The following is a 14,370-nucleotide window of genomic DNA, read 5'->3' on the forward strand; positions in this document are numbered from 1 at the left end:
AACTGTTTATTCATTTATTATGTACTTTCAGATCCCCACACACAGATACACACATGAGGTTAGTGAACTGCAAGCACATGGTCAGATGACAGTAACACATACTGTACATGGAGACAGACTACTAGTCTGGATTGACATGTTTTTTCATCCACTAGGAATGCAAATCGACCGTTTGCTTTGCGTCACCATAACACACACACAGAGATCAGCATGCTATGCACTGCAAACTGCCTCAAGAGTGGTACCCGGCCTACTGTTTGAGTGTGTAACCCTGTGATCAACACCTACTACCTGTACAGCAATGGAACACAAATCAAGTCTTCCACCGCTGCGGTGTCAGTTGAGATAAAGGCCTGTGTTCATGCCAGGTGAGTGGACTCTCCATTTCATGAGTTACAGTCAAATTGAGCGCCAGAAGCAATATTCACTGGACAAAGACAAGCTGTAACATTAGGGCTAGGCCCCACTGGTCCACATTAAATTACATAGACGAGCAGGCAAACAGACAGACAAACAAACCTACAGAAACCTAAATATACAGACCAATGAGACAGACAGACAGACAGACAGACAGACAGACAGACAGACAGACAGACAGACAGACAGACAGACAGACAGACAGACAGACAGACAGACAGACAGACAGACATGGCATGGCGTCTTACCACAGAGGTCAGATTCTCATCAGTCACTGGCCTGAGAGTGTCGACCACTGAGATGTAACCAAGACGACAGGCGATGGACAAGGCTGTGCTCCCGTTCTGCGAAGAGGGGGGAAAGAAATGATGTAGGTTATAATATGTGTTTGTTTTTACTTTGTTAGTGTGGCAACATTAGTGCTGTGTGTGGGGATGTATTTAGTGTTGTGTGTGGGTGTGTATTTCTGTGCTTTGTGAATGTACAATGATACTGTATATGTATGTGTGTGTGTTTCTGTGTAGAAGTCTGTTTTTAGTGTGTGTGTGTCTGTGTCTGTGTGTCCATTACTATGTATGTACTGTATACTATTGTATGTGTCCTGCTGCTCTGTGTAGCCCTGCTGATCCAGGCCTCTGGAAGAGAGCTGCTGAGACAGCAGGTTTTCCCATCATGCCTCACTCACCACGGTCAGCTGATTGGCAGAGGCTCCGTGCTGCAGTAGCAGGTTGATGATGTGGGTGTGGCCCTGCTGCGCCGCCTGGTGGAGGGGCGAGTAGCCGTTCTGCAGACAGCGACAGAGAGAACGAGAGGGAGGGATGATAGTGAGAGGAAGAACGAGATGGAGAGAAATTGAGGGGAGTGGGGAAAGGGGATACAAAGTGAAAACATGAGGGAGAAGATATAAACAGGAGGATAGCAAGAGAGTGACGGAGGGAGAGAGGGATTGAGGGACGGCGAAGGAGGGAGTGGTATCAAAACAAAGAGAGTGTTAGGGACAGCCAGCGAAAAACACACAAACTGACAAAGGTAAATAAGCTCAGCTCACATGAACACCACATGGGACAGACTTTCAGTTGTTTACCTTTGTTTTGTCATCAACTCTGGCCTGGTTCTGTATGAGGAAGTCCGCCATCTTGACGTTGCCATAGTGACAAGCCACATGCAGCGGAGTGTATCCCATCTGTTTTACCCAAGGACAAGGAACCGAGAGAGAGAGAGAGAGAGAGAGAAGAAAGGAAGATGTAAGCTTTTTACTTCTCGTCCTGTGACATCACAGCCCTTGTGTGACCAGGAAGTAACTAACATTACATTTACACAAGTGTGACACAAAAATCCTATTATACAACAAGAACTTCATAACACTTCTCTAATAGAGACACCTGATAGCAAATATGAATGAATGAACAGCCTTGGCTGTAAACCAGTGTGCTGCCAGCACAACACAGTGTGTGACCTTGTGCTACTGCAGATCTCTCTCTGTCTGTTTCCCTGTCTAGTGAACGTGAGCAGCCGATGGGCAGCCTGCTGCATCAAGCTGGGGAGGTTACTGGTAGTGACGCACATACAGACACAAACACCTGCCACTCAGGTGTCTTCTAATCCTTTATTCATCCCACACCTGAGAACACAGTGCTGCAGCCAAGTGTGTGTGGGGGCAGGTGTTTATCTTTCCTTCAACATTTTATCGACCAGTGTATAGAATTGTGGAGACAATACATACACACACGCAACATCAATACATTATGTCTGTAACTTCATTGTGTTGTGGGTCTTTATCACTATTCTAAACACATTAATTAACCATCTACAACCCCTGGTCTATCATTGACAAGGAGAGTTGAAATCAAGGGCATCTCTCTGTCCCACAGGCTTTCACTCTGATAGTCTGTACAGTCTGTTCCCTGTGGTTGCCGTGGAAACAGCGTGACCTTCACCTTTGTCGAGGGGTCGACGTCCGCCCCCTGGTTGAGCAGGACTTCCGCCACGTTGACTTTGTCCTCCTGCGCCGCTAAGTGGAGAGGTGTGAGACCACTCTGAAAGAGATAGGCGCAATCGCACACACACATTTAGAATTCATTTTCCATGCCTGGGGTTATCATAGCCATGTCAAAGCAATGGCTCTTTATTCATATTTGTTTTTAAAGAGTCACAGGGATAGTTAGCTAGCTAGGAGGTTGATTTTAAAGAGTCACAGGGATAGTTAGCTAGCTAGGAGGTTGTTTTTAAAGAGTCACAGGGATAGTTAGCTAGCTAGGAGGTTGTTTTTAAAGAGTCACAAGGATAGTTAGCTAGCTAGGAGGTTGTTTTTAAAGGACTTGGTAAATCCAGTGGCTCCTTTTGAACTCAGTGAAAAGTGTCAGTGAAAATGAGAGACTCAGCTGTGGTCTGATCCGCCATGCTAAAGACGGCGCTATACTGAGAAGTGTCATCTGCCTTCAACTCATTAGGATGACACAGGCCCTCTAGGCTCATATCAGTGGGCTTAAATCAGCCTCTGAAAAGCCTGGCCATTGGTGTATGCGCCTTTGGTAACACATGTGTCTGTGGTTGTGCATGTGTGTATGTGAACAGTAGTATTCTGTATGAGTGTGTTAGTTTCAGTGTTGATGATGTCCGGTCTTAAGGCCTATGAGTTATACAATTATCCTTTTCACATATGTTAACCCTCCTGTGAGGCCAGGTGAGAGTGTGTGTGCGTGTGTGTATGTGTTTATGTGAATGTAGTATAGTGAACCGTTTGTGCTGTGTATACACAGTGTGTGTGTGTGTGTTACCTTGTTGCCCATGTTGACGCTGGCGTTCTTGGTGAGCAGCAGAGAGACCAGGTCCACACTGCCCTCCTGTGCAGCCAGGTGAACAGGGCTGATGCCCTGGCGGGTCACAGCATTGGTGTCCGCCCCGTACTCCAGTAGGGTGGTCCCGATGTCCATCTGGTTCTTCTTGGCAGCTATGTGGAGGGGTGTGTAGCCATTCTGAGAGGACGAGACACAGAGAACATGTATTCAGCACTCTATGTGTCCTCTATTCTACTCTACTCTATTCTGCTCTGCTTTACTCTATTCTACGACTATTCTATTCTAGTCTATTCTACTCTCATTAGGGTTCTAGATAAAGAGATGATAACACACAGTACACTGTAAACATCCCATAGTCTTAGCTAGATGCATGGTTTAGCTTAAGGCCTTGGTTAACAGAAACAACATGTTTCACCCTCTTCTCCCTTCACTGGACACATTACTATACAACAAAAGCCCCAAGCAGGCAGAAAGAGTCTTTGGCTGGGTTTTAAAGCCGGATCCATCCCAACATTCCCAAAGTGTTTCCCTGGAGAGGATCTTTAGTGGAGCTCCACTGGAAGCAGGGCAGTGGGGGTGTAATAGTCCTGGGATGCAGGGCAGTGGGGGTGTAATATTCCTGGGAAGCAGGGTAGTGGGGTGTAATAGTCCTGGGATGCAGGACAGTGTGGGTGTAAAAGTCATGGGATGCAGGGCAGTGGGGGTGTAATAGTCCTGGGATGCAGGGCAGTGGGGTGTAATAGTCCTGGGGGTGCAGGGCGGTGGGGGTGTAATAGTCCTGGGTGGTGGGGTTTGGTGGGGTGTAATAGTCCTGGGAAGCAGGGCAGTGGGGGTGTAATAGTCCTGGGATGCAGGGCAGTGGGGTGTAATAGTCCTGGGATGCAGGGCAGTGGGGGTGTAATAGTCCTGGGATGCAGGGCAGTGGACTTGTAAAAGTCTTGGGGGTGCAGGGCGGTGGGGGTGTAATAGTCCTGGGTGGTGGGGTTTGGTGGGGTGTACTAGTCCTGGGAAGCAGGGCAGTGGGGGTGTAATAGTCCTGGGTGGTGGGGTTTGGTGGGGTGTAATAGTCCTGGGATGCAGGGCAGTGGGGGTGTAATAGTCCTGGGATGCAGGGCAGTGGACTTGTAAAAGTCTTGGGGGTGCAGGGCGGTGGGGGTGTAATAGTCCTGGGTGGTGGGGTTTGGTGGGGTGTAATAGTCCTGGGAAGCAGGGCAGTGGGGGTGTAATAGTCCTGGGTGGTGGGGTTTGGTGGGGTGTAATAGTCCTGGGAAGCAGGGCAGTGGGGGTGTAATAGTCCTGGGTGGTGGGGTTTGGTGGGGTGTAATAGTCCTGGGAAGCAGGGAAGTGGGGGTGTAATAGTCCTGGGTGGTGGGGTTTGGTGGGGTGTAATAGTCCTGGGAAGCAGGGCAGTGGGGGTGTAATAGTCCTGGGTGGTGGGGTTTGGTGGGGTGTAATAGTCCTGGGAAGCAGGGCAGTGGGGTGTAATAGTCCTGGGAAGCAGGGCGGTGGGGGTAATAGTCCTGGGTGGTGGGGTTTGGTGAGGGTGTAATAGTCCTGGGAAGCAGGGCAGTGGGGGTGTAATAGTCCTGGGTGGTGGGGTTTGGTGGGGTGTACTAGTCCTGGGAAGCAGGGGCAGTGGGGGTGTAATAGTCCTGGGTGGTAGGGTTTGGTGGGGTGTAATAGTCCTGGGGGTGCAGGGCGGTGGGGGTGTAATAGTCCTGGGTGGTGGGGTTTGGTGGGGTGTAATAGTCCTGTGGGATTAAAACATTATTTTTAACAGCTTTAATGCATAACTGCCCCTAAGAAATCTCTACAAAGCTGAGACCATGGGTAGAGGCAGTAGGCAGATGTGGAAAAGCGAGACAAGCTCTTGACACCTACTTCAACTGTCATAAAATAAATAAGATAACTCAGAGCAAGGAGTCCAGAACATGGAAAATGTGCCTTTAGCCATTCCTCTGTAACATTAGTTCATACCTTGTTAACAAGCATATCATACCACAGTTGACAGTTGATTTCATGCATTACACCAGAATTTTATATTCTACGACTGTTTTGGGTCATTGACAAAGCTTTTCCAGACAGTATAATTTTCCAGTTTTCCATCTTGCCATCCGTCTCCGTCCGTCCGTCTGTCTGTCTCTGTCTTTGTCCGTCTGTCTGTCCGTCTCTGTCCGTCTGTCTGTCCGTCTGTCTGTCTTTGTCTGTCTCTGTCCATCTGTCTCTGTCCGTGTGTCTGTCCGTTTCCGTCTGTCTGTCTGTCTGTCTTTGTCCGTCTGTCTGTCTCTGTCTGTCTGTCCGTCTGTGTCCATTCGTCCGTCCGTCTGTCCGCCCGTCTGTCTGTCTCTGTCTTTGTCCGTCTGTCTCTGTCCGTCTGTTTGTCCGTCTCTGTCCGTCTGTCTGTCTCTGTCCGTCTGTCTGTCCGTCTCTGTCTGTCTCTCTGTCTTTGTCCGTCTGCCTGCCCGTCCGTCAGTCTCGTTCTGTCCGTCCGTCCGTCTGTCCGTCTTTGTCTGCCTGCCTGTCTCTGTCTTTGTCCGTCCGTCTCTGTCCGTCTGTGTCCATTCGTCCGTCCGTCTGTCCGCCCATCTCTGTCTGTGTTCGCCTGTCTGTCTCTGTCCTTCGGTCTGTCTGTCTGTCTGTCATGACTGAAGACAAAGGGACAGGCAGCTATGAAAGACATCGACTGTTTCCCGTCATTTGACTTATAACTCTGCATCTCCACATCTCACCAAGCCTAGGCCTCAAAGAGAAGATTTAGTTTATTTCCAAAACACTGGCACACTGAAAGTAAATGAGAGACACCGACTGTAGCCTGCAAACATAGCTTTATAGAAGGAGAGAGGGGGTGGGGGGAGAGATTGATTTTACAAGGTTTCAAGGTTTCCTCATTCAAGACAGTTTTATTGGATGTGATTGGACAACCTGAGCATTATTTTAACACTACAACAGGGCCTGTAAGACCGCAAGCCAACAACAAGGTGACCCTAGTCACTGGGCATGGTCCACTCTGGCACATTTAGAGCTTTGTCTGATTGCTATGCAGTTTAACAACAGCAGTAACTAAGTTACCATGCTTTTCTATTGGAACACACAGAAGCCTATGACAGTCATGACAAAAAAGCAGTATGAAGCAGTCGACTTAGCACTGAATCCTATCATACACGAGCACTGAATCCTATCACACACGAGCACTGAATCCTATCACACACGAGCACTGAATCCTATCACACACGAGCACTGAATCCTATCACACACGAGCACTGAATCCTATCACACACGAGCACTGAATCTTATCACACACGAGCACTGAATCTTATCACACACGAGCACTGAATCCTATCACACACGAGCACTGAATCTTATCACACACGAGCACCTAATCCTGTCTTTAGAGTTAAGCCAATCCAAACAGGCCAAGGACAAGAGACAAAGAAAAAGCATATAAGAGACACACATGAGTTAATGGTTAATCAGTGTGTTATCAGCTGGTACCGTAATGTTAATCAGCTGGTACTATGGGCCAAAAGGTCAAAAATCTACCTCATGCCTGCTTTAATCAGATCAATGAACCCAAACCAGTATGGTACTAGTCACATTATGCCTGATCTGGTGTGTGTGTGTGTGTGTGTGTGTGTGACACACGGTGTATGACACTGTGTGTGTGTCGGAGTGAAGTACCTTGGCGGCGGCGTGGGGAGATGCTCCCTGATCCAGAAGCAGTAGAGCCACTCTCTGATTATCGTAGTGAGCAGCTACATGCAGTGGAGTTAGTCCACTCTAAAACACACACAAACAACACCACGTTAGAAGGAGCCGCAACACCAAAGCACAAGGGAGGAAGCCACAACATAAACAGAACAGGAGGAAAAGCCATGGAGCTGATGGGACCCAATCAGACGGGGACCAGTTTAAGCATGACACCAATGAGCACACAACGCTGAATTAAGCCCATCTACAGCGCATCCACACAACTAGCAAAATGCAGAACACTTCAACAGAAATATTTTCTACAGAAAAGGGTATTTCTAGTGACATAGGCACCCTGGAAACCGAATGATGTTATTGTGTGTGCCTGACAGCCTGCATATTATTTTGCTGCAGTTTGGATACACCATTAGATGGGGACTTGTTTTAGCGTGACACCACCAAGAACTGTTAAACCACAAACATGTCTTTTTACGAGTCTCCTCCATCTTCATTACCATACCTGCTTGCCATTATGTTAAGCACTTTCAGATGGCTGGACAGACACTGATCTGACACATAATTAGTACCAGTAGGATCCTCATACAGTAAGTATGGTTTGTGTGTGTTTGTGTGTGTGTGTGTGTATGTGTCTGTCTGTACGCATCTGTGTGTCTTAGAAGAGGGTGAACGAGTGCATGCCATAATGTTTTAGTGGATGAAAAGCATCTGTAAGCTGTGCCATCTTGAGAGAAGTTATGATTTCCCTCAGTCCAGCTGCAGCTTCTACAGTCTAGCTTCAGTAGTGTTCTGTTCCTTTTCAGAGGGACGGGGAGGAGACTAGGAAAGGAGGCCAAAGGCCCACAAGATGACGTATGACATCCATTCGAACAGAGGGGGGAGGGGAGGGAGAGTAGAGGGGAGGGGAGACTGGAGAGGAGGGGAGGGAGAGTAGAGGGAAGGGAAGAGTGGAGGGGAGAGTGGAAGAGAGAGAGGGGAGGGGAGGGGAGGGTGGAACTCTACTATTTCACTCACTCTATTAGAATTAATGATATTGTCTCAAACATCACAACCAATCTCATAGAACTAGAAGCAACTCTAATTCTATGGCCAAGCGAATGTTATTGGATTTCAGGAGTTGCTCTCTTCACACATCCCACCTTTCCAGCTGCATCCGGAGCTGCTCTCTTCTGAAGAAGCAGGCTGGCCACTTCCATCTTCCCATACTTGGCTGCCACGTGAAGAGGACTGAACCCTTTCTGTAGAAGACATCAGGAGACACATCATCAACTTGAGACAGCCAGGGAGAACAGAGCTGCTCTGGCAACCTAACTGACAGGGAAAAGTCTAAATGGGATTCTTGGGACATCCAACTCTGACATCATCCCATTGAAGTTTAAATTTAAAATGGTTAAGGTTCAGGTTAGGTAAGGGTTATGGTTAAGTTTGGGGTTTAGGTTTGGGACATCCCAAGGATCCCGGGTAGCTCTAACCTAACTGACAGCACTATCTGTTATAAAGGAGAGCTGAGAGCATTCAAGATGTGCAAGGTTGTGCAACGTTGCAAACCTTTCAATAACAGGAAAGAACGGGACACCATAAGAAGTTAAATAACCTTAGAGTAGGGTCTCGTTCACATTAGGTTCATGGCCATGTGAAAGAAAGTATGGTGGGTGGACAAGGTGTTTGTCTTGCTCAGTGGGATGTTTCACCCTGAGAGAATATGTCACTGGGTCTGTTTCTCATATCCTATTCCTCATCTATAAAAGGATAGCGCATAATGTGGTCATGTTAATCTTGGCGTCCCTCTTTGTTAAGTCTCTCTGTGTTAGGAAAAGTATTTTAAGACATTAGGTCATATTTTCCAGAGTGATGTGGAACTCCCACAGATAACTCCCATTTCACACACAGCGACGTTTGGCCTAATTGTCCTTATGTCGTAATTCATGCTCCATACTGCCATGTGATTTTGATATCCCGTTATGGCCAACTTTTCTTCAGATGCCATTGTTTATTTTCTAACATCTCCAAAGGTATTCTACTTCTTGGTCCAAAGAGGACCCTCCATGGTGTTATTGTTAAAACAAGTTGTTACACTGAAAAAGCCAAATGGAACAAAATGACTGTGTGTTCGGTTTGGTGCCCTCTGCAGTCACTGTACTGTGCAGTACCAACACAGCCAATCAACTGGACAGCTGTGACCTGACGTCATCTCTCTGGACAGCTGTCTAAGGTACTATCTCCTCATATACAGTGTGTGTTTCAGACAGACAGACAGACAGACAGACAGACAGACAGACAGACAGACAGACAGACAGACAGACAGACAGACAGACAGACAGACAGACAGACAGACAGACAGACAGACAGACAGACAGACAGACAGACAGACAGACAGACAGACAGACAGACAGACAGAGTGGGCGAGAGGGAGAGAGAGAGAGAGAGAGAGAGAGAGAGATAGAGGCACAGTGGGGTTTACCCTTCATTAATCTATTCCTCTGACAGGGTGTCACCTTCAAGGACATCCTTCTGCAATATACACTGCCACATTATACATGCGCACACACCAATTCCCCAAAGTCTACGAAACACTCTTCTTTGACCTTCAAGAAGATCATACAGATGTAGGATCTTAATTTGATCACTCTTTTGTTGGTGAGAATTTTCCTGCACCGCATGAGCTTTGTGATTTACATAAATTCACTGAAAACCCCTACTAACATGGTTATATTAACAGTATTGCACTTTTCATGTAGACTGTTTTTAGCCAGCTAATAGCCTAACCACCGATCAAGCAACATTATGGACTAAATGTTCAAACCCTGTTACTGCAGGATTATTTGTCTGTAACAATATAGGTTAAAATAAGATCCTACATCTGTAGCTCAATTATGTGTGTGGAAGCGCAAGGAAATTAGCTTCCATGTCATTTTCATCCTGATAAGGTTTAGGAAATGAACAAGAAACACCAGTGGTGAGGAACAGCGACTTCAAATTACTATTATTCTCCAATCAATAGTAGTAATGTGCAATCCACACTGTCCTTAGCCTGACTCTGCTGATCAACAACTGACTAAACCACAACCACCATGGTTGAACTGATAATAATACATTTAATTCTTTATTTGTGACTGGTGGCTTTTCATTTTCTGGTTGGACCTTAACTCAATCACACTGACCTTAGTGGAGGCTGACAGCGATGCACCCTGGTCCAGCAGCATGGCGGCTACGTCCTCGTGACCTTCGCGGGCAGCCAGGTGGAGGGGTGTGTAGCCTGACGTGGTGGCAGCGTTAGCAGAAGCCCCCCTCTGCAGCAGCTGCTGGACGATGTCGGCCTTCCCCAGCCGGCTGGAGATGTGCAGCGCTGTCTGGTCGTCCTGGAGGGAGACAAATACTATTATAATCTGTCTATTCACTTCACAATGTAAAAAGAAGTGACACCACATCGTTTTACTGCCCAGTTAGACAATGAAGGACTCCCTGACCCCTAACTTCTGCTCACCTTGGCCTTAGTCTCCACCTTCGCTCCATTCTGCAGCAGGTATTGCACCACGTCGGCCTGACCTGCCCGGGCTGCCATGTGCAGCGCTGTCTCCCCCCTCTGGAAAACACACACACACACACACGTTTGTTTTACTATCCTTGTGGGGACCAAACATTTCCCATTCAACATCCTATTTTCCCTAACCCTAAAACTAATCTTAACCATTGCTTTAACCCCAAACTCCTAACCCTAAAATTGCCCTAAATTCTTGTCCCCACTAGGATAGTAAAACCAAACACACACACACACACACACACTTAACCTGCATGGTATATATTACTCTATTTTGACTAGCTAATTCTTTTGGGTTTAATTTCTGAAGAGCTGAGTGTAGTGTAACACCTACCACGTTGGTGGTGTTGGGCGAAGCTCCGTGATGCGTTAGTGAGTTGACAATGTTCTCATGTCCCATGAAAGCGGCCACGTGAATAGGAGTGAGTCCAGACTGCAAGAAAATCACAATGATAGTCAATAATCAATAGCCTGGGTTCAGCTGTACCAACAGTATGTCTTAGAGTAAGGGAAACACACAGCTGTACCTAAACAAAATGATTCATTGTCTATGATCTTTGAAGTTCCCAGCCCAGTCTGTTCTTCCTACCCCTAACGCCCTGTGTTACCTCAGGCACAGCCCAGCCCTCTGACCCTAGAGTACCTCTGTCACAGCCTGGATCGATGCTCCGTGTTTCAGCAGCAGCTCCATCACTTTGGAGCGGTTCTTCTTGCAGGCGATGTGAAGCGGGGTGAAGCCGTTCTAGAAACAAAAACCACTCAACTACTCAGGTATTTTGGCACAGGTTTTAGTTTCTAAGGAAAACAGCAGTTTCCTTTTACCCCTATTTTGTCTGTAGTATAAACATGTGAGAGAGGAACATCTTATTGTTAACCTAACTGAGTTTTATGCCCCAATAGTGTTACAACTATCCACACAGTTTCTTCTTGCCAGTAAACCTCAGTCACCACACCCATGGTTTCAGTCACCACAAAGCATGACAACATACTTAGTGATGTGTGCCAAGACAGTCTTTTCTCTCAAAACACACACACATACACACAGACGTGCACACATACACTCTCAAACACACACAACGTAGCTCTGCAGATTATCAAACCTAAGCCATTTGAAGGGAGTATGTACAGTGCAATCGGAAAGTATTCAGACCCCTTCCCTTTTTCCACATTTTGTTACCTTACAGCCTTCTAAAATGGATTAAATAAAAACATGTCCTCATCAATCTACACACAATACCCCATAATGACAAGACAAAAACAGGTTTTTAGACACTTTTGCAAATGTATAAAATAAAAAAAGAAGCTTTGTGAGGTGTTGGTTTGTCAAATGTTATGAACCAGTATTGGTCGGTCAAATGAATGAAACAAAACGGTAATGATGAATTAATTTACTAAATCATGCAAATATAACTTGTCTGTGTATAGCCATATACAAGACAACTGCTGGGACTGCCCAAGCAGAGCTTCTGATTGACATGTGTACTATGGTGCATTGAGTTGGTTGGAACCTCTCTAGTGTGATGACAAATAAAGGGTGATTTATTTAAGATTGACTTCAAGTGTCCCTGTATAGGAATTTCCACGACATGCCTTTTACTGAGGAGTGGCTTCCATCTGGCCACTCTACCAAAAAGGCCTGATTGGTGGAGTGCTGCAGAGATGGTTGTCGTTCTGGAAGGTTCTCCCATCTCCACAGAGGAGCTCTGGAGCTCTGTCAGAGTAACCATCGGGTTCTTGGTCACCTTCCTGACCAAGGCCCTTCTTCCCCGATTGCTCAGTTTGGCCGGGTGGCCAGCTCTAGGAAGAGTCTTGGTGGTTCCAAACTTCTTCTGTTTAAGAATGGAGGAGGCCACTGTGTTCTTGGGGACTGTCAATGCTGCAGAAATGTTTTGGTACCCTTCCCCAGATTTGTGCCTCGACACAATCCTGTCTCGGAGTTCTACGAACAATTCCTTCGACTTGGTTTTTGCTTTGACAACTGTGGGACCTTATATAGACAGGTGTGTCCCCTACCAAATCCTGTCAAATTAACTGAATTTATCACAGGTGGACTCAAATCAAGTTGTAGAAACATCAAGGATGATCAATGGAAACAGGATGCACCTGAGCTCAATTTCGAGTCTCATAGCAAAGGGTCTGAATACTAATGTAAATACGTTTATTTTTTAACCTGTTTTCGCTTTGTCATTATGGGGTATTGTGTGTAGATTGATGACAAAACATTTTTTATTTAATCAACTTTAGAATAATGCGAACTCTAAGAATCTATCCACTGTGTTGTTGTGAATGGTACAGTACTGAAGGACGGATGTGCATTGTCACAGCTCTGATGACTTTTATCAGTATGAAAAGGGGAAGTTACTGCAGTCAGGAAGTGAGCCTGGCTGAAGAAAAAGACAGTTGCCGACCCCACCCAGGGGCTGAGGACACAAACAGACACAACTCCCGGAACAATAAACAAGAGCAGTCAGCAGAATGACGGGACGAATCCGTCCCACCTTCTCCCACCTCTCAGGTCACAGTTTCACGGTTCTGTGTGCACGGAAATGCTGCTATGAAAGATACCCACAGCAATTACACAGCTAAATAGCAAACAAAAGGAGACCACTGAAATGTGGACCAGTGTCATGTGGCACTGAAAGCTGCTTTTTAACTAACACTTACGGTGGTGCTCTATTCATTATGCGGTTAATAAATGTCCATTTCTAACTCAAATGGACAATAGTATTTTGAACTTGTACACCCTGACTTTCTCTCCACCCCTTTCTCACCAGTGCTTTAGCGTTAGGGTTGGCCTTTTTGTCCACTATGAGCTTGGCCACTTTGTAGTGTCCACAGTGGGCGGCCACGTGTAACGCTGTCAGGTAGTCGTTTGTGACATCATCAACGGGGACATCGTTTTGAAGGAGGAGCTGGACACAGTTGATGTGGTCGCCCTGAGTGGCCATGTGCAGGGGGGACAGCCCGTTCTGAAAGGGTTACAGACATCATGGTATGTCAATGTTCCGTAGCAGCTGAAAATGTTTGATTACAGCAACGTTCTGTGACAATCACAATTCTATCAGTGGTAGGAGATATTTGCAAACACAACTTTAGATCAATGCTCTGCAAATGTTACCTGGATGAACATGTGTTTAACAATAAGGTAGATGCAAGTGTTAGCATTTTAGTAACCAAGTATATGATAAGAGAAGGCGCTACCTTTGTCTTGGACAGAATGGGGGCTCCGCGGTCCAGCAGGATCTCAACCACTTGTTCATGACCGCTCCTCGCTCCACAGTGAAGAGGTGTCAGTCCGTCCTACACACAACACAGTCAATAAGAACACAGAGCGGTGGAGCTTATGAAACATTCAGCCCACTATGGACTGAATACAGAAAAGCGCATATCTTGATAATATTTAAGTGAACGCATACATACTGTAATAGAACAGAGTTAAAACATATAACAATGACAAAGTAGTGCATGTTAGGTAGTTAGGTATATACATGACAACATGCCTACTGCTACCACTAACAACAAGTCCTGTAGGCCTAATATAGAAGGGAAGGCCATCATATAGACATATATACACAGTGCTGTATTTCATTTGCAGGTTGACGTTTATTGTCATGAGTCTTGCCCTGGAGGCAGAACTGAGCGATTTCCTCTAGAGGGGCCAGCTGCAAAGTCAAAATTGGCTTTATTGTTCAAAATCATGAAAACAAAAATGTGCTTTTTGGTTTTAATTTAAGGGTAGGGTTAGTCATCAGGGTTAGCTGTGTGGTAAGGGTTAAGGGTAGGGTCAGGTTTAAAATCAGATTGTATGACTTTGTGGCTGTGCCAGCTAGTGACCACTCTGCAGAGCTGCCTCCAGTACATGAGTCATCTCAATAAATGCCAACCTGCATTTCATTCTGTGAAGGCACTCAC

General features: G+C 46.3%; 1 protein-coding gene across 5 annotated transcripts in view; it reads right to left on the minus strand.

The window, feature by feature from the left end:
- The window catches only part of LOC112253101 (ankyrin-3), a 144,537-nt gene that overhangs the window by 46,971 nt on the left and 83,196 nt on the right, over window positions 1–14,370 (minus strand). For all 5 annotated transcript variants that reach the window (XM_042323627.1, XM_024425034.2, XM_024425032.2 and 2 more), the window contains exons 9-21: window positions 13,660–13,758; window positions 13,230–13,427; window positions 11,102–11,200; window positions 10,793–10,891; window positions 10,405–10,503; window positions 10,082–10,279; window positions 8,060–8,158; window positions 6,894–6,992; window positions 3,195–3,392; window positions 2,355–2,453; window positions 1,502–1,600; window positions 1,103–1,201; window positions 666–761 (exon numbers count right to left, since the gene is read on the minus strand). In XM_042323627.1, the coding sequence (XP_042179561.1) occupies window positions 666–761; window positions 1,103–1,201; window positions 1,502–1,600; window positions 2,355–2,453; window positions 3,195–3,392; window positions 6,894–6,992; window positions 8,060–8,158; window positions 10,082–10,279; window positions 10,405–10,503; window positions 10,793–10,891; window positions 11,102–11,200; window positions 13,230–13,427; window positions 13,660–13,758 (1,581 nt within the window). The remainder of the gene's footprint in view (window positions 1–665; window positions 762–1,102; window positions 1,202–1,501; window positions 1,601–2,354; window positions 2,454–3,194; window positions 3,393–6,893; window positions 6,993–8,059; window positions 8,159–10,081; window positions 10,280–10,404; window positions 10,504–10,792; window positions 10,892–11,101; window positions 11,201–13,229; window positions 13,428–13,659; window positions 13,759–14,370) is intronic.

The sequence above is a fragment of the Oncorhynchus tshawytscha genome, linkage group LG06 (genome assembly GCF_018296145.1).
Source record: "Oncorhynchus tshawytscha isolate Ot180627B linkage group LG06, Otsh_v2.0, whole genome shotgun sequence".
Lineage (NCBI taxonomy): Eukaryota > Metazoa > Chordata > Actinopteri > Salmoniformes > Salmonidae > Oncorhynchus > Oncorhynchus tshawytscha.